Raw genomic sequence first — 20,586 nt, 5'->3', positions numbered from 1 at the left:
CTGGGTTACATAGCAAGATCCTGTTTCAAGATACTAAATAAATAAAGAATCCTTGCTTCTTTATTGTTAATCCTTGAGGAACAATGAATTGATCAAGCTGTATGTTTTAGTTTGGCTGAGAATTTTTGGGGGAAGGGCACAGTTAGAGTTTAGACCTAGGACCTTGTACTTGCTGGGCAAATGCTTTACCCCTTTAGCCACATTTCCATCTCTAATGTATATAGATTGTGTGTGTGTGTGTGTGTGTGTGTGTGCGCGCGCGCGCTGTCTTGGGGCTTGAACTCAGGGTCTAGGTACTGTCCCTGAGCTTCTTTTTCTCAAAGCTAGTGCTCTACTACATGAGTCACAGCTCCACTTCCAGCTTTTTTTTGTAATGTATTGGAGATAAGTTGGACTTTCCTGCTTGGGCTGGCTTAAAACCATGATCTTCAGATCTCCACTTCCTGAGTAGCTAGGATTATAGACACCCGGAAAGAATAAACATTTTTAACAAAAAAATTCACAGCAAAAGAGTCTTAGCAAAATATAACTTGTTATAAAGTTGTTGTTTTTTTGTCTGAGATCAGGCTTGAACTTGGTTGGTCCTCTACTACCTGAGCCATGCCTCCAACCCAGAAAGTATTTTCTGTGATGTAATTTGGATCTTCTTGAATTACTTAAATTAGAGGAAAATATTTGCCATTTATTTCTTTCCTGGGTTAAAAATGAATTAATATAATTCAGAATTATTTTATTTATGCAATATACTATCCATATGATTAAAACATTAATAGGAAAGATAATTCACCTACTTATTGTGAACTGAAAGATTGTGACTGCAGATAGTTTATCCTATATGACTAGTCCCAGTTTTCCTAGAACACAGGACACAGGATAGGGGCATAAGGTCAGTGGCAAGTACTTGTCCAGCATGAACTAGCACCACAAGAAAAACAAAAAAGTACAAAGGAAAAGGAAGAAAAAGAAAATTGGGCCAATTCAGGAAGAAGTCAAGTTACAAACATGTTTTGCAGGAAACATTTTTTTTTAATCTCTATTTTGTTTTATTTTTTCATGGAGCTGGTACTGGGGCTTGAACTCAGGGCCTGAGTGCTATCCTTTAGCTTTTTCACTCAAGGTTGGCACTTTACCACTTAAAGCCACAATACCACTTCTGGGTTTTGGGGGGTGGTTAATTGGAGATAAAAGTCTCAGAGACTTTCCTGCATGGGCTGGTTTTGAACTTTGATACATCTCAGCCTATTGAGTAGCTAAGATTACAGGTGTGAGCCAATAGCACCTGGCTTAAATAAGCACATTTTTATATTCCAGAGTCTGTAGAATAAATAGCATTTTCTTTTTTAAATGATTATTATGTTGGGTATTGGAAATACTGGATCTCACTTGTACTAGGCAAGTCTACCCCTCGGCTGCCCTCACAATGCTTAGAACAGCAATTGAAAACTCGTCACAGGTTGTCAACCATACGCCAAAAACTTGCATAAAATAGATACAATTTCTATTTTTATGTGTTCTGTGCAATTTTTGCTTAAGTTCTGTTGATGCTGACACTCAAGGAGCCCTTGCACATAAGAAGAACATTGTTAGAGGAAGTGAGTGATAGGAAAATAGGAGATACTTGAAGGGATAAAATTCTACAAAGTTGACTATGTAAAAGTTCTTCATAGAATTCTCTACCCATTTTCCTTTAATGGAATGATAAAGTTGCCTGATCAGGCCGAGCATATAATCTCTGCCCTCAGGAGATGGAGGATTGGGAATTGGAGGCTGACCAGATCTACATAGTGAGATCCTGTGTTAAAACAGTACCCCCTGCGGGGCTGGGGATATAGCCTAGTGGCAAGAGCGCCTGCCTCGGATACACGAGGCCCTAGGTTCGATTCCCCAGCACCACATATACAGAAAACGGCCAGAAGCGGCGCTGTGGCTCAAGTGGCAGAGTGCTAGCCTTGAGCGGGAAGAAGCCAGGGACAGTGCTCAGGCCCTGAGTCCAAGGCCCAGGACTGGCCCAAAAAAAAACAAAAAAAAAAACAGTACCCCCTGGGCTGGGGATATGGCCTAGTGGCAAGAGTGCCTGCCTCGGATACATGAGGCCCTAGGTTCGATTCCCCAGCACCACATATACAGAAAACAGCCAGAAGCGGCGCTGTGGCTCAAGTGGCAGAGTGCTAGCCTTGAGCGGGAAGAAGCCAGGGACAGTGCTCAGGTCCTGAGTCCAAGGCCCAGGACTGGCAAAAAAAAACAAAACAGTACCCCTGACCCCCTGAAAAGAGTGTGGTAAAGCAATTTATGACCTTTATTTATTTTTAAAATGTTATTGTTATTATAAAGATGATATACAGAGGGGTTTCAGTTATGTAAGTAATGAGTTCATTTCTTTCAGATAGTGTCACCCCTTCCCTTGCTTGCTCCCAGTTTTACCCTTCCATCCCACCCACAAGTCGTATAGTTCGTTTTCAACATAGTGTCCAGTGTTATGAGTTTTATTTTTCACAAGGCAATTTAGCCATATGGGAGCTAATGTACTCTTATCCAGACCATAGGTTTAAACTTTATTAATGATTTTAATGATACTGCATACTATTTTCTTTATTGTTCTGGTTGCATGTAAGAAAAATAAATATGAAGACATTAGACTAGGGTACATTTATTATTTAAAATATATTAAAACTTTGTTGTATTAATTAAAATCAATATTAATTTGTTTTGGATTAGTTACGTTAATTATACTTCAACAAAAGAACCATTTTTCTCAATAATTTCTATTTAAACTTAATGATCTTTGTTTTTAGCTTAAAGTGGCATTGCCTTTCAAAGTAGCATAATACTTGTCTCTAAAAATTGTTTTCTTAAACTTAGACTTCTGGAAGTTTTCCCAGGGCCTTTGCCAGTGTCATACATGTAGCTGTTAACTAGTATAAATTTTTTTTTGTTTGCATTTGAGGTAGAGGGATGTTTCTGGGCTTTTATATCTTTACCCAATAAAGCTAGCTGGTAGTACTTAAATTACTACCAGATAATGGATAATATTTATACAATAATTTAAAATCAGATTATTGTTTTGAAGGTATGGCTCAGTGGTAGAGCACTGACTTTACAAGTAGGCCATGGATTCGTGTTTAACACTGGAAAAATAATCATGTTTAATTTGTATTTAGAATTTGATTAACCCTGTAAACAATACTGTGGGTAGAGTAGAACAAAAGATACATTTAAAATATTGTGCCAGAACAATCATTTTTTAGGAAGCATCCTTTGATAAATACTCTTGTGAGCATATTACATCTTTACAAAGTAAAAATAAAGTGGTGACTCATTGGCTCATATCTGCCATCCTGGCTACTCATGCCTCCCATCATCTTCAGAGATCAGGTGGCTCAAACTGGGAGAAAAGTTTGTGAGACTTCATTGCAACCAATAAAAGCTGAGCACATGGGTATGTGGTCTGTTGTCCCAGCTACATGGAAAGTGGAGGAGAGTTGAGGTCTATTTTGTCCTATGCATCAATGTTTTTGTTTTTTCTAGTCCTGGAGCTTGAAGTCTGGGTGTTGTCCCTAAGCTACTTTTGCTCAAGGCTAGCGCTCTACCACTTGAGCCACAGCAACACTTTCAGCTTTTTCAGAGTAGTTTATTGGAGATAAGATAGACTTTCCAGCCTGGGCTGGCTTTGAACCACAATTCTCAGATCTCAGTCTCTTGAATAGTTAGGATTACAGGTGTGAACCACCAGTGCCTGGCTTCTGTGCATCACTGTGAGACACTGTTTGCAAAATTAATAAAGCAAAAAGGATTGGAGACTGGCTCAAGTGGTAGAGTACTTGCCTGGCAATTGTAAGGTCCTAAATTCAACCTCAGTACAACTCCCCCCCCCAAAAAAAATTACCATTATGTGTCAATTAACAATGGATGCCAATTCTGAGATGATAATGTCATTAGGAGATTTTTATCATTGTTTGAATGCAATAGAGTGTACTTAACACAAACTTAGCCTGTTTTATCACTGGGCAGTAAGTCCTAGGAGATCACCATTGCAGTCTGTCATTTTATCCAAAAAACAGGCAGTGTGACACATGGCCATATTTTAGGATAATTAAAAGTAATTATGTTATAGAAATAGAGCCCTGAATCACAGTTTGAAGGGCATTGGAAGAAAGAGATTGTCTTCAATAAATCAGTAGCACACCTTCAGTGTCCATTGGTTGTGCTAATTACTTTGCTTTAAAGTAAGCCTTTTGAATCAGATATTTTATACATAGTAACATATCTAATTTGAAATTACAATTAGACAAGTATTTTGAGATCAGGAAGTTTGTGGAAATCATTATGAAAAATAAAAACATTTTATTTTCTCTTTCTTTCTTTCTTCTTTTTTTTTTTTTTTTTTTGCCAGTACTGGGGCTTGAACTCAGAGCCTGAGTACTGTCCCTAGCTTCTTTTTGCTCAAGGTTAGCACTCTACCACTTGAGCCAGAGTACTACCGGCTTTTTCTGTATATGCAGTGCTGAGGAATAGAACCCAAGGCTTCATGTATGCTAGGCAAGCACTCTACCACTAGGCTACCTTCCCATTCCCCCCCAAAACATTTTCTTTTGCTACTGACATACAGGTGTTTATTACAGCCTGGGTGTACTGTTTATAATACATATTTTTCCACTCTTTAAGAGAGTTCGGGTAAGGGTACAGCCCCAAGACAAAACAAAACAAAACACATGAGAGTTCTGGCTTATGGATTAGATTGCATTTGTAAAGAGGAGAACAAATTGGTGAATATGAGTTAACAAAAATTGGGAGTAAGAAATTTTCTGACATGCATTTATTTGGATGTTAATTTAATTTTAAAATATTGCTAACTGTAGCATGTAAACTTAGGTTGGGTGGGAAAAGTACAAGTGGGAAATTGAACTGTTTTAAACATGTAAATTAAATGATCAGCCCTACAATTTTTGTTTTTTTTTGTATTTTTTTTGTAAAATAATCTGGGTTGTTTATTTTATATGCTGGGATGCCAGTTGTTTTTTCTATTAATACACTTAACTTGCATTCTAGCTTCGCCATTCAGAGACAGGCATCGTGTGGTGGGTTGTGTGACAGTGTCTGTCAATAGTGAAGAGAAATAGTGCCAGAGACACTTAACCCATCCAATCTCACCCAGGGTATAGGTCGGTCTCGTTTTCAGACTTCTTCATAAGTCTTTTTTACTTCCTTTCTTTCCTCCTTTCTTCCTTCATTTCTTTTTTTGTTTTTGTTTTTTCTAATTAGTGGATTGATACTGATTGAAACTAAACCTTTTTGTAAAGCTTCAAACTTTGCATTAATATTTTAAGAAGAAGAAAAGTAGAAAATGAAGGTTGGCATGTAAGGTGTTGACAAAGCAGGTTTGCAGCCACTTTGTGTATTAGAGATATTTTAGTACCTTGGCAACGTAAGTGTTGGCCTCATACTTTTTTTCTCTAAAAATCTTTTTTCTTTGATCTGAAAATATGTTCTTGTATCTGGTGATTTTTTTTTATCAGATAAGCGGTTTAAATTTGAAGTCATTCTTACCATTAAGAAAAATAACTTATGAGGAATAACTAGGGTCAACAATGTGTTTTAGATCAGAAATTATTTCCAAATACCTGTTGGTTTTTACAATTATTGTATGAATAATCAACATTTTGCCCCTTCTCTGTTCCACTATTGGTTTACTTAGCACGCTTAAAATATTTGAAGCTTCTCTACTAGGTGCCTTTGGCTCATGACTAATCTTAGGTACTTGGGAAACTAAGATTGAGAGGATTGCAGTTCTAGGTCAGCTCAGAGCTGGGTGTGGTGGCATATGTCTGTTATCCTCCATAAGCTAGGAAACCTGAAATAGCAGATCAACCCCAGGCACTGTCCTGGCTAGGAAGTGAGTGTCAAAAATAACGCGTATAAGCCAGGCACCAGTTGCTCATACTGTAATCCTAGCTACTCAGAAAGCTGAGAATTCAAACCAGAAAAAGAGAGAGAGAGAGACTCCTTTTAGTGACATTTTTATTAAATGAAAACTGCTTTTACACAGATGTTGAAAAATTGTAACATATGCACTTAGATGATAGGGTTTAGATTTGATCTTAGAACTGTAGTTAAATGTTTCTATCATGTATTCTAGATCAGTGAATTCTTTGGATACAGAATGTTTCTAATGTCAAAGCTCTATATAAAAGTATGGTCTTTAAAACACTAAAATATTAATGTAGTTAAAATATCCTATTTGGCACTAAAGGACTAAAATTTTATTGTAGTTTAAATAATTTCTAGTTGATACATCTAGAACTAAAGTGATATATAAAATTTGTACATTTTTCTGTATGTGCTACTGCTTAGTTTATTTTCATTTTTGTCATTGTCACAAAATGGAACATATTGTCAGATACTGTCTACCAATCTTTTTAATCCCAAATTCTCTGCATGTTCATAGCCCACTAGTGACTCCATTAATTCTGTTTTGCTTGTTTTTCCTGCTGGGAGTTGAACTCAGGGGCTTATTGCATGTTAGGCAAGCAGTGTACCATTGAACCTTTTATCAGTTCTTAAAAAGAAGTCATACATACAAGTGAGACTCATCATCATTACTAACATTTGGACTGGCAGTTGGCTACTGCTAATAGAATATTAGACTTAAATACAGAATGTTATAGATGTAATAATTCCCTTCACTTTATTAAAATGTCTATCCTTTTGAGATTACAGATTTCCATTTGTGAATTATAGACTAATCTTTCAGTTTCCCCCTTGTTGGTTCACAAAAAATATTCTAGAGAAATTAAATTCTTATTTGTAAACCAAACTAGGTTCAAAGATAATTACTTCACAAAAGGAAAATTGAATAAAAGCATATTCACATGCTGTTTAGATGAATTTTTAAAAAAAAAATAAGGAAAACTTTTCAGATTTATAAAGTTTATGTAAGAGAAATAACAAGTAGAATGAAATTATGAAGTAGAAATTCATTATGCCTCAATACAAAATAAAAGCAGTGAATGAAAAAATAGTAAAATCAATGTAAAAAGTTTTGTATTGGAGATTCTGTATTTTTAGTATGCAGTAATTAAACACGGACTATACATTCCTAACAGATAAAGATAGAGTCTCAGCACTAAAAAGTAGGGACAAGAAGTAGTTGCTGTGTTTTCTTTGAAAGAATTTATAAAAAATGCATATATACATCGAGCAGGATTGCACTAATATTAGCTTTGTAGAATGTGAGCTAAACTATTTCTTGTTATTTTATTTAGTGATAAGAGGACTGGAAGAGCTTCAGAGATATTTTATGTACATTTAGTATTCCTTGAGCTATTATATGATGCTTTCCTAAGAATCCTTAGAAGTGAGAAATTAATGTTCAGAAATTTAAAATGTTGGTGGCTGATGAAGTGGTTCAGGTGGTAGAGCAACCTAGCAAGTGTGAGGCCTTGAGTTTCATACCCATTAGCACCAAAAAAAATGGCAAAGAAAGTAAAAATAGAAATCTAAAATGTTTTTAATGTTATTTTTAATATATTTATATTTTAATTAGATTATTTTAAGAATATTTTTATTCTTAAATTTATGGATTACTTACATACAAGTAGGTATCAGTATAAAGAATTATTAGAATACTCTGTGGAAACAGTTAATAGTTCTAAGCACTTAGTATTTGCCTTGTATCATCTAATATTATTTTAATATTTCTGTAGTAAATCCGTTTAACCTACATTTGCTTGCCAATTTAACTTGATATAATTCAGTAAGTATTTCAAATTTGGCTTCTGGCTGTAAATTTAAGTTTCCATGATTCTCACTTTGGGTTCCATTAGTGTGCTACAACAATTCACAGAACCCAGGGAAATATTTCTTCTTTATAAAAGGACATTTTAAAGGGTAAAATGAATAGTTCAACAAAGAAATACATGGGGCAAGGGTGTAGATGGATACTGAGCACAGAAGGTCTCCGTGGTGGTTGGGTTGGATGCACCTCTCTCCTGGCACATGAATGTGCTCCTGTTTGCTTCCTTTGAAAGCTTCTGAACTCAGTCTTTTTTTGTGGAGGCTTCATTTTGTAGGCATGATTGATTAAATCATTGGCTACTGGTGACCAAGTTAACCTTCCTCTCGCTTTCCTCCTCAGTGGTGAGAGGTTGGAGCAGTTGTTAATTCTCACCTTTGGAGCACATGGTTGGTCCTCTGGCAACCTGCCACTCTTCCTGTGATTATCTAGCAACTTCCCCATTTTCTTTTTTCTTTATCACTCTGAAGCAAAGGGCCAAAATTGTGACTAGAAATATTTTTCCTTTAAAAAAAATTAATCAACTTTATGTTTTTTGAACAGTTTCAGGTTCACAGTAGAAGTGAGTGGAGTTCCTATATCCCCTGTCCCTACGCACCAATAACCTCCCCGACTACCAACATCAACCAGTGGTATGCTTGTTACATGCAGAAACCCACATCCATACATCATACCACTCAAAGTCCATGGTTTATGGGTGGGGATTGTTTATTATGTGGGATCTGACAAATGTGTGATATGTTACTCACCATTGTTTACTGCCCTAAAACTCCTCTATAATCAGCCTATTTTTCCCCTAGCAAACATTGCTCCTTTCACTTCCCCCAGGTTTTTTGAATTGTAATTGTTTTTCACAACCATTCAAGATAGGAAATCTTGTTTTACCTTTGAAGAAACTGAGACTCCAAAGGGAGGTTTCTAGGGTTTAGTCAGGGCCTAGTCAGTTGGCCACCCAGACTCTATGCCTGGTATGCAATGTATTCTGAAGGTATAAAGCCAGTAATGGTGTGACAGCCATCCAAGGACACTCAGGCTACCCAGGATTGCTTTGCCCTGACAGAAATACTCTTAATGATCTAGTTGTTTAGAAGTTAAAGAAGCACTTAGTAAGGAGCCTGAGATGAACCAAAGAATACATCGTAGTGTCATAACCACATAAAATACTGTTGAATTCATTATTGCTTTTTATACATACTTGGTATTTGTTATGGACAGGGATCTGAGATGTTCTACCTTCTCTTATATGATTCAAAAAGGATGGAGGGGGAAGCAGCTTTATAGAAATACAAGTTCACAGCATTTGTGCCGTAGGCTTTGTGTATTCCCACTGCAAATACTGCATGCTGCCTACTTGTATTTCTCTGAAAATCAGGATCACAGACACACACACATTTATTTCATTTTTGCCAATAGTTGGAACAGATGGAGGAATGTTTGGCACATCTTTCCTATTTATTTTTCTAAAATGAATGCTGTAGTGTTTTTCAAGGAGCAAGGAAAAAACTTTATACTTAAACCCAAAGTGGCTACAAATCAGCTCTTAAACTGTCACTGACATTAGCATCTAGATTTTGTAGTTTTTACAAGTCTTTTAAAATATTTATTTACTAAGAAAACATTGCATTAATGCATGATACAAAATTGATAGATTTTTTTTCTTTAAATTGGAATGCAGTTTAAAAGTGACTGAATTTTCTAATTTCAGCTACTGCATTTGACAAGAATACAACCCGGAAAATGGAACTGGTATCATCTATTTCCTCTAGGTTCTTTGACTTACAGTAGTTGGATAAAAATATTTCAGAGTGGCATTATGTAGATCACATTTTTATAGTTAATATTAATTACAGTGCTTTCAACAGCAATGAAAAAATTCAGGTGGTTGTAGATAATTTAAATATTTTGATACATGTTTTTAATTAAAAATAGTGCTTTGGCTTTTGATTTACCTACAAATTGATATTCCTGCATTTTACTCTTTATAATTAATAGGAATATTGTAACTTCAATAATGGCACATCACAAAACTGGAATAAATGGCATGGAGACCAGTTAAATTTAAAATATTTTAGTTGTCTGATGCATTACCTGTTGTTTATGTGTATGATTGTAAATCTTTCCTATGTTACATTAGATAAATTCTATTTTTAAAATATTATAAGTAACAACTTTCAGCCTAAATTTTAGTGTGCCTCTGAGGTTAAGAGTTAAAGGTTAAAATTGAAGTAGTATTTTCAATATTACTGCTAGTTGCCACATAATCTGAAAAGATCTGTTTATATCTTTTTTTTTGCGCACCACACAGTAGATACATGTTTTTTAAATCTGAGGTTCTCCAGAGATTTTTCTTACTGTTTAACAAATCAGTAAGATTTACTGTTTATTATTTTATTAGGAAATTACGTTAATAATTGCAGCTACACAGATCCTTTAAAAGAGAAGAGTAATAATAAACAGTGGCAACCAATTTCTCAGCACAGAATCAAGTACTTTAAAAGAGAAATCCATCTAATAGTCCTTACTCTGCTTTTTATTCAGTCTTAAAGAATGGATTTTAGACCTCATGATTTTGAAATGCCATTTCTATGTTCTAGAGACTCTGAGTAGTTAGCTTGTTTATCTTCTACATCCCAGCATGTTCCAAATCAAACTGTTTTCATCTTTTTCTCATAGATTTTACAATCAATCATAGTGACGGTACCAGTTCCATTTTGCCTTCAATTCAGTTGATTATATTTTTTCTATTTATTTCTCATTTTATAATTGATATCTGGAATAATCAGCAGCTCTTTTTCTCATTTATTTTCTCATATTTTTATTCCAGGATTTGCCTCTGAAGCAGGGAGTGTCTGCATTAAAAATGACCTGTAGTTCTCTGCTTCATAGGTTAGAAACTTATTTTAATATTTTGTGGCTAAGCACAGTCCCACTTTTCAAATTTTATAATGAATTATTTAATTGGCATTGAATGTGGACCACAAGCATATTTCATATGGGGTTTTCTTTATTATTTTAAATGATTAAAATTCAACCAAACGTCCAGCTGAGGCAATAAAAGCTTTGTTCTTGCTTTACAGCTTAAAACACTAAATTAGATTTTTAAAAATCTATCGATTATAATGCAAAATAATGCTATTTGAGCATTTAAAAATTACATTTCTTAGGTCTTTTATCACTTGAAGCATTTATATTCTAAAACTTAACCAAATTCCAACTATTCATTTTGGGGAAAACAATCTGTTCACAAATCACATTTTCAATGGGACTGCTAGCCAGCACAGGTGAAAACATGTATAGTGTATTTACTCTTGAATTGTACACTGCAGATGCTTCTTCAGCTCCCTCCTCTTCCTCCATGGGCGGTGCTTGCAGCTCCTTTACCACCTCTTCCAGCCCTACCATTTATTCTACCTCAGTCACCGACAGCAAGGCTATGCAAGTGGAGAGCTGCTCCTCAGCCGTGGGGGTAAGTAACAGAGGGGTAAGTGAAAAGCAGTTAACCAGTAACACAGTTCAGCAGCATCCATCAACCCCGAAGAGGCACACAGTTTTGTACATCTCACCACCACCCGAGGACTTGCTGGATAACAGTCGGATGTCCTGCCAGGATGAGGGGTGTGGATTGGAATCTGAGCAGAGCTGCAGTATGTGGATGGAGGATTCCCCCTCCAACTTCAGTAACATGAGCACCAGTTCCTACAATGATAACACAGAGGTACCTCGTAAATCACGAAAACGAAATCCAAAGCAGAGGCCTGGGGTCAAACGACGAGATTGTGAAGAATCTAATATGGATATATTTGATGCCGACAGTGCCAAAGCACCTCACTATGTGCTTTCTCAGCTTACCACGGACAACAAAGGCAACTCAAAAGCTGGAAATGGGTTGGTATTCATATTTTTTTAAAATTCTATCACCATTATGCAAAACAAAGAAATAAATTGTTCCCAACTTAATTGTCCAGTTTAAGTGTGCATATAAAGCAAAGATGCTAATTTTAGCATTGAAATACACAAAAACTTAAAATTACCAAGTTTTGCAATACAAAAAAATAAAAATAGATTATAGCAATAGATACCTTTGAGGTAAAATGAGATAATAGAAAATGAAAGTAAACTGCTTTGAAATAAAATTTAAATTTCAAGTGAATTTGTATTTTAAAAGGATTTTAAAACATTTACTATAGAAATAAGTAGCATTGTAATAGCTATAACTAAAACAACTCAAAACCTTCTCCAAAAAGTAATCTTTTCTCCTTATAGTGCATCTTCATGTAGTTTACTCCCATTATGTTTTTTTTGAGAGGATTTTAGGTCTTTTATTTTTCCTTTTTACTTGATGAAGACAAGAAAAATCAGTATTAATGGCTTGTCTCATTATTTAGGTATACATGTTTTAAATATTTTTCCTTTGATATATTATTTCAGTTGAGGATTTCTTTTTTCAGAATCATTTTTCCCCTCTGTGATTCTGAGTTACTTGAAAGATGAAGGAGCCAGATCATGGTACATATTTGAGTTTTAGTTCATCTGTGTAATTTACACTTGTGAAATATATTTCATAGATAATTCCCTGCTATAATGCAGACTCAGTTGATGCATTTTAAACTTTAAGTTCTTCGTTTTTTTTTGTTTTTTTGCGGGGGGGTTGCCAGTTCTGGGGCTTGGACTCTGGGCCTGAGCACTGTCCCTGGCTTCTCTTTTTGCTCAAGGCTAGCCACATAGCCACTTCCGGCTTTCTCTGTTTATGTGGTGCAGAGGAATTGAACCCAGGGCTTCATGCATGCTAGGCAAGCACTCTACGGCTAAGCCACATTCCCAGCCTAGTTCTTTGGTATTTTAATTTAGTAGCTAGCTCCTAGAGTTTTAAAAGTAGCTTTACCTACAATATATAGTCAGTACCGTTTAGTGAAATTTATTTCACTGGATTTTGAAAATTTACTTTTTTAGGAGGCAGGATATGATTTTTTTTTTTTCTTAAGTTGACCTCTAGTGAGTCCCTTATAATTCCAGCACACAGAGCTTAGGTTGGTTTACTACTTTATGACACCATAATCTTTTTTACATTAAAATCTGGTTGGATATTACAATCTTCTTACATATTAAGTTTTTTCTTAAATATTTCCTCTGTACATTTAAAAAATAATAACTGCAATATAAGCAAGAAAATTCATACTATTTTCCTTTATAATTTTCAGTTAAACTCCTTTAGAGTGATAAAGTTCAACAAAAATGTGCATTTAATGTTTTTCCATTTTAGAAAGTACAAATTAGTAAGTTTCCAAAAGGAAAATAGAATATTACCTTTCCTAAAATGTTGCTACTTAACACAGTCAAGAATTTCAGAACAGGGCTGAGGATATAGCCTAGTGGCAAGAGTGCCTGCCTCGGATACACGAGGCCCTAGGTTCGATTCCCCAGTACCACATATGCAGAAAACGGCCAGAAGCGGTGCTGTGGCTCAAGTGGCAGAGTGCTAGCCTTGAGCGGGAAGAAGCCAGGGACAGTGCTCAGGCCCTGAGTCCAAGGCCCAGGACTGGCCAAAAAAAAAAAAAAAAAAAGAATTTCAGAACATACCTGTAGAACTAATAAATACAAGGCTATGTAACATAAAACCATAAGTCATTTAAGTAAACATGACTAATAGTACAGATCTAAAAGGTTCATGAGTGTCATTAAATCCATGTGTGTTTTTGAATTTCAACAGAAGAAAGTATTTTAAAGTTGTTTTTTTTTTAAATAAAGAGATTTTTTTATTCTTCTAAAATAGGTGACAAAGATTCCAATTAAAAGTAAGTTAAAAAAAATTGGTGCTGGTATTGGAGCTTGAACTTAGGGCCTTTCACTTTGCTTTTTTGCTCACAGCTGACACTCTACCATTTCAGTCATGCCTCTAGGCAGCTTTTTTACTGGTTAATTGGAGATAGATTCTCCTAGGCTTTTCTATCAGGGCTGGCTTTAAATTGTTATCTTCAGATCTCATCTTCCTTGAATAGTAAGGATTACAAGTGGCCTAGAGCAAGTAAAATTTTGACTTAGGGTTAGTGAACACAGTGATATGTAGCTACTGATTTAAAAGGGATATTTTCATCTTTATATTCTCTGCTTAGAAAGGATTTGAAGTTAGCCAGTTGAAGTATAATGGTATTTTTCATTGAGATAATTCTTGAAGCAGAAACTCCATCAAGCAGCAGGAAAAAAAATGTTCTTAAGTAATGGAAAACTATTTGACCCTAGTATGGAAATGATAGGGAAATTTAAATTTTTAATTTATAAGAAATGTATTCAGGAAAGAATGAAGCTGCATGGAAATATATATATATATATATATATATTTTTTTTTTTTTTTTGCCAGTCCTGGGCCTTGGACTCAAGGCCTGAGCACCGTCCCTGGCTTCTTCCCGCTCAAGGCTAGCACTCTGCCACCTGAGCCACAGCGCCCCTTCTGGCCATTTTCCATATATGTGGTGCTGGGGAATCGAACCGAGAGCTTCATGTGTAGGAGGCAAGCACTCTTGCCATATTCCCAGCCCCTTCAGATATTTTTTAAATGTGTGCCATTCCTGGCACTTGAACTCAGAGTGTAGGCACTATCCTTGAGTTTGTCTTTGTTCAACATTAGCACTTTAGCACTTGAGCCACAGCTTCACTTCCAGCTTTTTGGAGATAAGAGTGTCATGGACTTTACTGCCCAGGCTGGCTTCAAACCACAATCCTTAGATCTCATTTTCCTGAGTAGACATGATTACAGACATGAGCCATCAACACTGGCTTTAAATAATTTCATATTCTTAAGCTAATTACAATTTCAGCAATGAGAGAAATGCTAGCAACATGAAATTTTAAAATGTTTTGAGAAGTTACTCGTAGGCTTACAGTTTACATACCATAATTTGTCATTTATATAATAAAGTAGTTAGAAACTAAACTTTCAAATGTAGTTTGTTTTCTTCAAGATAGTACATAGAAATGTACATTACACTCACCTTGTGACCTTATTTTTTTTGGCCAGTCCTGGGGCTTGAATTCAGCCACAGAGCCACTTCTGGCCTTTTCTGTGTATGTGTTACTGAGGAATTGAACACAGGGCTTCATGCATGCTAAGCAAGCACTCTACTGCTAAGCCACATTCTCAGCCTCGCCCTGTGATCTTCTGGGAAGGAGGAGTTGTGACAGCACTGGAGCTTGAGTTCAGGTCCTTACTCTCAAGTTTGGTGCTCTACTATTTAAGCCATACTTCAATACCAGGATTTTAGATGGTTGAGATAAGAGTATTGCAAATTTGTCTGTTGGTGCTGGCTTTGAACCAGATACTCAGATCTCAGGCTCCTGAGTATCTAGGATTATAGGTGTAAGCCACCAGCACCCACTTCCCCCCATTTTTTTTTTAGCCTATGTTACTTGCATTAAGGAGAGTTTCATTATGATGTTTCCATATAGGCATGCATTATGCCCTGAAGAAATCTTGATAACTTGTAGAAAATTAAAAGTTAAGAGTTTATTAAGGAAAAATCTGTTTAAAAGAAAAACTTGGGGCTGGGGATATGGCCTAGTGGCAAGAGTGCCTGCCTCGGATACACGAGGCCCTGGGTTCGATTCCCCAGCACCACATAAACAGAAAACGGCCAGAAGCGGCGCTATGGCTCAAGTGGCAGAGTGCTAGCCTTGAGCGGGAAGAAGCCAGGGACAGTGCTCAGGCCCTGAGTCCAAGGCCCAGGACTGGCCAAAAAAAAAAAGAAAAACTTGGTGTTTAAATATTATGTTATTCTTTAGTTCTTCAACTAAATATCCTGAGCAGTCAGCCCAGTATATTTTCTGAATATTCCTAGAAGATAAGCTATGATGGTATGTAGGTGTAAAACATATTTTAGACATTTTATTGTGAAAATTATTTTTGTGACAACCAAAAGGATTATCTAGCACAAAGAATTGGAATGTCATTTTAAGACTTATGAATAGAGCATTCCACAACAGTGGATTTTCCTTTTTGGTTGTCCTTTATAATTGAAATTCTAGCTTAGGGTTATCCCCAACATCACAGTCAATCAATAAAATCCTATATAATTAATTGTTACTTTTTTTTATTTCTTATGCTATTGTACCTTAAGAATTAGTTTTTGTTGTTTTACATGTATATAGATAGATCTAAATATGTCTACTTTCCATTTTTACATTTAACTTAGAAAATAGAGATTTCAAGGACTTTCAAACATTATTTGTGGGCTAAATAGGAAAAATATTAATCGAAAAAACTCAGAAGTAGAGCTGTGGCTCAAAGTGGTAGAGTACTAGCCTTGAGCAAAAGTGCATTCAAGCCTCATGGCTGACAAAAAAGAAAGAAAAAACTCATTCAGTAACTACTTAATTCCATGTTCTCTTCTTTTTTATGCTTTATTGTATACTTTGTGAACTTATCCAATAGTCTTCATTCTAAATAAGATATTTTATTTAAAGTTATCTCCATTACCCTCATAAGTACCTTAAATGAATATAAAATCTTCTCTGGCCAAGTTAATTTGATGTGCCGCACATGTTTTCCTTATATTTCAAACTAAAAATTTCTCCTTTTTTATAAAACTGATACATATGAATTACAAATATTTGAAAAACACAAGAAACTAAATAACTTGTAATCTAGCCATTCAATTCAACTTCTATTACCACTTTGATATACATAATCCTTTTTTATGTGTATGTGAGGGATATTTTTACATAATTTTAGTAAATTAATTTTTACTTTGATAACAATGAATATAAACCATTATTATAGTGTTTTTTTTTTCCATGCTGGTCTTGGGGCTTGAACTCAGGATCTGGGCACTGTCCTTGAGCTCTTTTAGCTCAGGTCTAGTGCTCTATTGCTTGAGCCACTTCCAGCTTTTTGGTGGTTAGTTGAAAATAAGAATCTCAGGGACCTTTTTGTCCAGGCTGACTTCCAACACAATCCTCAGATCTGGGCCTCCTGAGTAGGATGACAAGTGTGAGCCACTGGCTCCTGCAATTAAAGAATTTCCAGTGAAGAATGGTATACTACTCAGGCCAAAGACTTGAGTTTGCACCCAAACGATTTTTTTTAAATCAAAATTTCTTCCCCATTTTTCCAGACATAACTTGATATTTTTTTTCATAAAATTTATTCTTCCCAAATCTTTTAAAAAATGACTTACACAGGTAATCTTCAATTTAGTCATGGCATATTTACATGACTGACATTATTTGTCCAGTTATGATCTGGTGACTTTCTCTTCCTTTCTTTTTCTGTCTATTTTGAGCTTTACATAAAAACCAAAAAATAACAAAAGCCCTTTCTATTTGCTTTCATCAGCAAACATTTCACTTCCTTTTGTGTTTCATGAACTGTGTAAGGGTCAGACTGTATGAAGGAAGACAATTAAGTACAAGACTTGCCCTGAAAACTTTTCCTCTTATCTAGTAACTCTTACTGCTTCTGTGTCTGTTCCATGCCTTCTCTTCTCCATTCTGTCCTTTCCTAGCCAAGGGGTTCAACCCCGTTCCCATTTTTATTGAGGTCACTTGTCTTTCTTCTCTTTGTTCCTGATGACTGAGGCAACAGCTTGTTTGTTTATTCACCTGGAGTGGTAAACATTAGAGCCAGGTTTAAGGCTGTTCAGTGCTTCTGTAGTTATAATATTCCTCCTCTGACCTGGTTACTTTCAGAAATTTTGTCTACAGTGTCTCCTGGTTTCAAAATCCTTAATTTGAGTCAAAAGACATGATAGATCTAACATTGGAAATGTACTTTTAAAAAATGTACATTGATAATTTTAAATCTTTTTATGTTGCTCAACAGTATTGTTATTTACATCACACATTTGCAATGCTTTAGTTACTTTACAAATTAAATATCTGGCCTCAAGTCCTAATAATGATTTTGGATATTGTTTTTCTTTGAAGATACATCTAGTCCTCATAGCAAAAGTATTATAAACAAATGTTTAAAAATCACTTAAATAACTTCTATTGTCAATACTGAAAAGCCCTGATTGACACATTTTTATTAAGGGGTTTAATCACAAAGATAATCTGAAAAAAATTATAATTCTAGGGAAGATTGTTCGAGTAAAGACTTTAGAGTAAAACTAATTTCCCACAGAATCAAAGTTTTTAATTATAAACTTCTTGTGATTTACTAAGAAGAACCAGAAGATATTTTTGTTGTTATTGGCTTCTTTAGGTGTGTGTATATGTTTGTTTTTGTTACTCCTACTTTTGTCTTTTCCTTTGCAAGCCTGATAAGAAGGTAAAGTAATATCCAATTTTGGTGGTTTAATCCTGTAATCCCAACATTGGGAAGGCAGAGGCTAGTAGGTTACAAATTCAAGGCTGACTTTGGCTATATAGTGAATTTGAGGCTAGCCTGGGCTGCATAGCAAGATCCCGTGCCCAAAATACAGGGGGAAAAAAAAGCAACAATAGTTCACCATTGTGCTTTATATAAGCATGCACGTGCGCGCGCGCGCACACACACACACACACACACACAATTTAAAATTTTTCTTTTGTACAGCAATGTGAAAAATTATAATTCAAGTTCATTGTGCTCACTCTTCCCTCTTTCTGCTGTTACTCATATCTCATATGCATTTTTCTTTCCTGTCCCTTTTTTTTTTTTTTTGGCCAGTCCTGGGGCTTGGACTCTGGGCCTGAGCACTGTCCCTGGCTTCTTTTTGCTCAAGGCTAGCACTCTGCCACTTGAGCCACAGCGCCACTTCTGGCCATTTTCTGTATATGTGGTGCTGGGGAATCGAACCCAGGGCCTCATGTATATGAGGCAGGCACTCTTGCCACTAGGCCATATCCCCAGCCCCACTCGTTTTATTTTTATATCATAAGCTTTATAGGTGGATTTTGTTGGGTTTTTTTTGTGGTGGGGGGTGTTGGAGATGCTGATCCTGGTCCTAGAATTCAAGACCTAGATGCTGTCCTTGAGCTGAAGGCTACTGCTCTACCACTTGAGCCATAGTTCTATTTCTGGCTTCTTAGTGGCTTAATTGGAGATAAGAATCTCACAGACTTTCCTGTTCCAGCTAGCTTTGAACCACGATCCTCAGATCTCAGCCTCCTTAGTAGCTGGGATTACAGGCGTGAGCCACCAATGTCTAGTATTGTTAAGCTTTGTTAAATTTTGAAGATAGTTGGGTTATGAAATATTTCTTCCTTTAAGTAAGCTAAGTAGTTGTTCTTAATGTTATGGCCTATTCCGTTTCTTTAGCTTAGATGGCTTACCTTATTTTAGAAAAGTGTTTTTGACATTTTCTTCATGTTGTGTTTTTATTTCTCAGAACCTTGGACAACCAAAAAGGAACTGGAGTAAAGAAGAGCCCTATGTTGTGTGGACAGTATCCTGTTAAAAGTGAAGGAAAAGAGCTGAAGATAGTTGTACAGCCTGAGACCCAACACCGAGCTCGATACCTGACTGAGGGCAGCCGTGGCTCAGTAAAAGATAGAACACAGCAAGGCTTTCCTACAGTAAAGGTATTTATTTTGCTTAATATTACATGATGAGTTTTTTCTAATTTTACTATTTTAAAATTTTATTTATATTATGTGGTATTATAATCTAAACTCAGGGCATTTTGCTGGCTAGATAGTACTCTACCAGTTGAGCCACTCTTCTAACCTAATAATTATTTTTTAACTTTGACAAAAGCTGCCTAAAGCAGAAAAAGCAACATTTTTAGCTTTGTATAAAAGAAATGGACTAAAAGTCAAATTGGCTCCTAAGTCAAATACTACTTTGATACCCATTTAATTTTAGTCTACATAAGCAATAAGATGTTTTGGAAAGTAAAAGGTGTTTTACTTTTGCCAGCTCTAGACATTGTTTTCAAGATCTAGGCTTCAAACTTTGCATGCTTTATCAGCTGGTGTTCAACCACTTGAGCCATGTCTGATTAATTGAAGATGTGATCTCACAGAATTTTCCACCCAGGCTGGCTTCCAACTTTGATCCTCTGCATCTCAGCCTTCTGAATTTTTAAGATTACAGGCATTGAGCCACTATCACCTGACCCCAGCTCCTTTATAAAAAGGTTTTGGAAACCAGATGCCAATGGCTTACACCTGTAACCCTAGTTACTCAGAAGGCTGAGATCTGAGGATCATGGTTCAAGCCCGCTCACGCAGGAAAGTCCAATAAACAACCAAAAAAGCCAGAAGTGGATATCTGGCTCAAGTGGTAGAGCACTAGCCTTGAGCACAAAGAAGCTCAGGGCTCTCTGAGTTCAAACCCCAGACCTGCACATGTGAGCACGCACACACACGCACACACACACACACACACACACACACAATTTAAGGTTGAAAAGTGTGACTTAGTGGTAGAGTGCTTGACTAGCATTCTTGAACTGGGTTAGTAGGACCACACAAAAAAATTTTGACCTGCATTTATTTTACTTTGGGATTTAAATTATTACTTTATTTTTATCCAGTTTACAAATAAAGGATTTTACTCTTAAATATTTAATTTTGTAAATACCTATATGAAATGATAATTAGTGCTTCTGTTTCATGTTCTTTGGTTCCAGCTGGAAGGCCATAATGAACCAGTAGTGTTGCAGGTGTTTGTAGGCAATGATTCTGGCCGAGTGAAACCACATGGATTTTATCAAGCCTGTAGGGTAACTGGACGAAATACAACTCCCTGCAAAGAAGTAGATATCGAGGGTACCACTGTGATAGAAGTTGGCCTTGACCCTAGCAACAACATGACACTGGCGTAAGTGCTTAGTACAAGTTTTTTTCATTACATGTTATATTTTGTTATAGGCAGAAAA

General features: G+C 35.9%; 1 protein-coding gene across 9 annotated transcripts in view; it reads left to right on the top strand.

The window, feature by feature from the left end:
* The window catches only part of Nfat5 (nuclear factor of activated T cells 5), an 84,128-nt gene that overhangs the window by 28,666 nt on the left and 34,876 nt on the right, over positions 1–20,586 (top strand). For 8 of the 9 annotated variants that reach the window (XM_048355216.1, XM_048355215.1, XM_048355221.1 and 5 more), the window contains 3 exons: positions 11,116–11,674; positions 19,093–19,285; positions 20,338–20,528. In XM_048355216.1, coding sequence (XP_048211173.1) covers positions 11,116–11,674; positions 19,093–19,285; positions 20,338–20,528 — 943 coding nt within the window. Of the gene's footprint in view, positions 1–10,613; positions 10,676–11,115; positions 11,675–19,092; positions 19,286–20,337; positions 20,529–20,586 lie in introns of all 9 variants that reach the window. The other variant, XM_048355222.1, reaches the window with a different exon arrangement.

The sequence above is a fragment of the Perognathus longimembris genome, chromosome 10 (assembly GCF_023159225.1).
Source record: "Perognathus longimembris pacificus isolate PPM17 chromosome 10, ASM2315922v1, whole genome shotgun sequence".
Taxonomy (NCBI): domain Eukaryota; kingdom Metazoa; phylum Chordata; class Mammalia; order Rodentia; family Heteromyidae; genus Perognathus; species Perognathus longimembris.
This window is presented reverse-complemented; position numbering and strand designations above follow the sequence as displayed.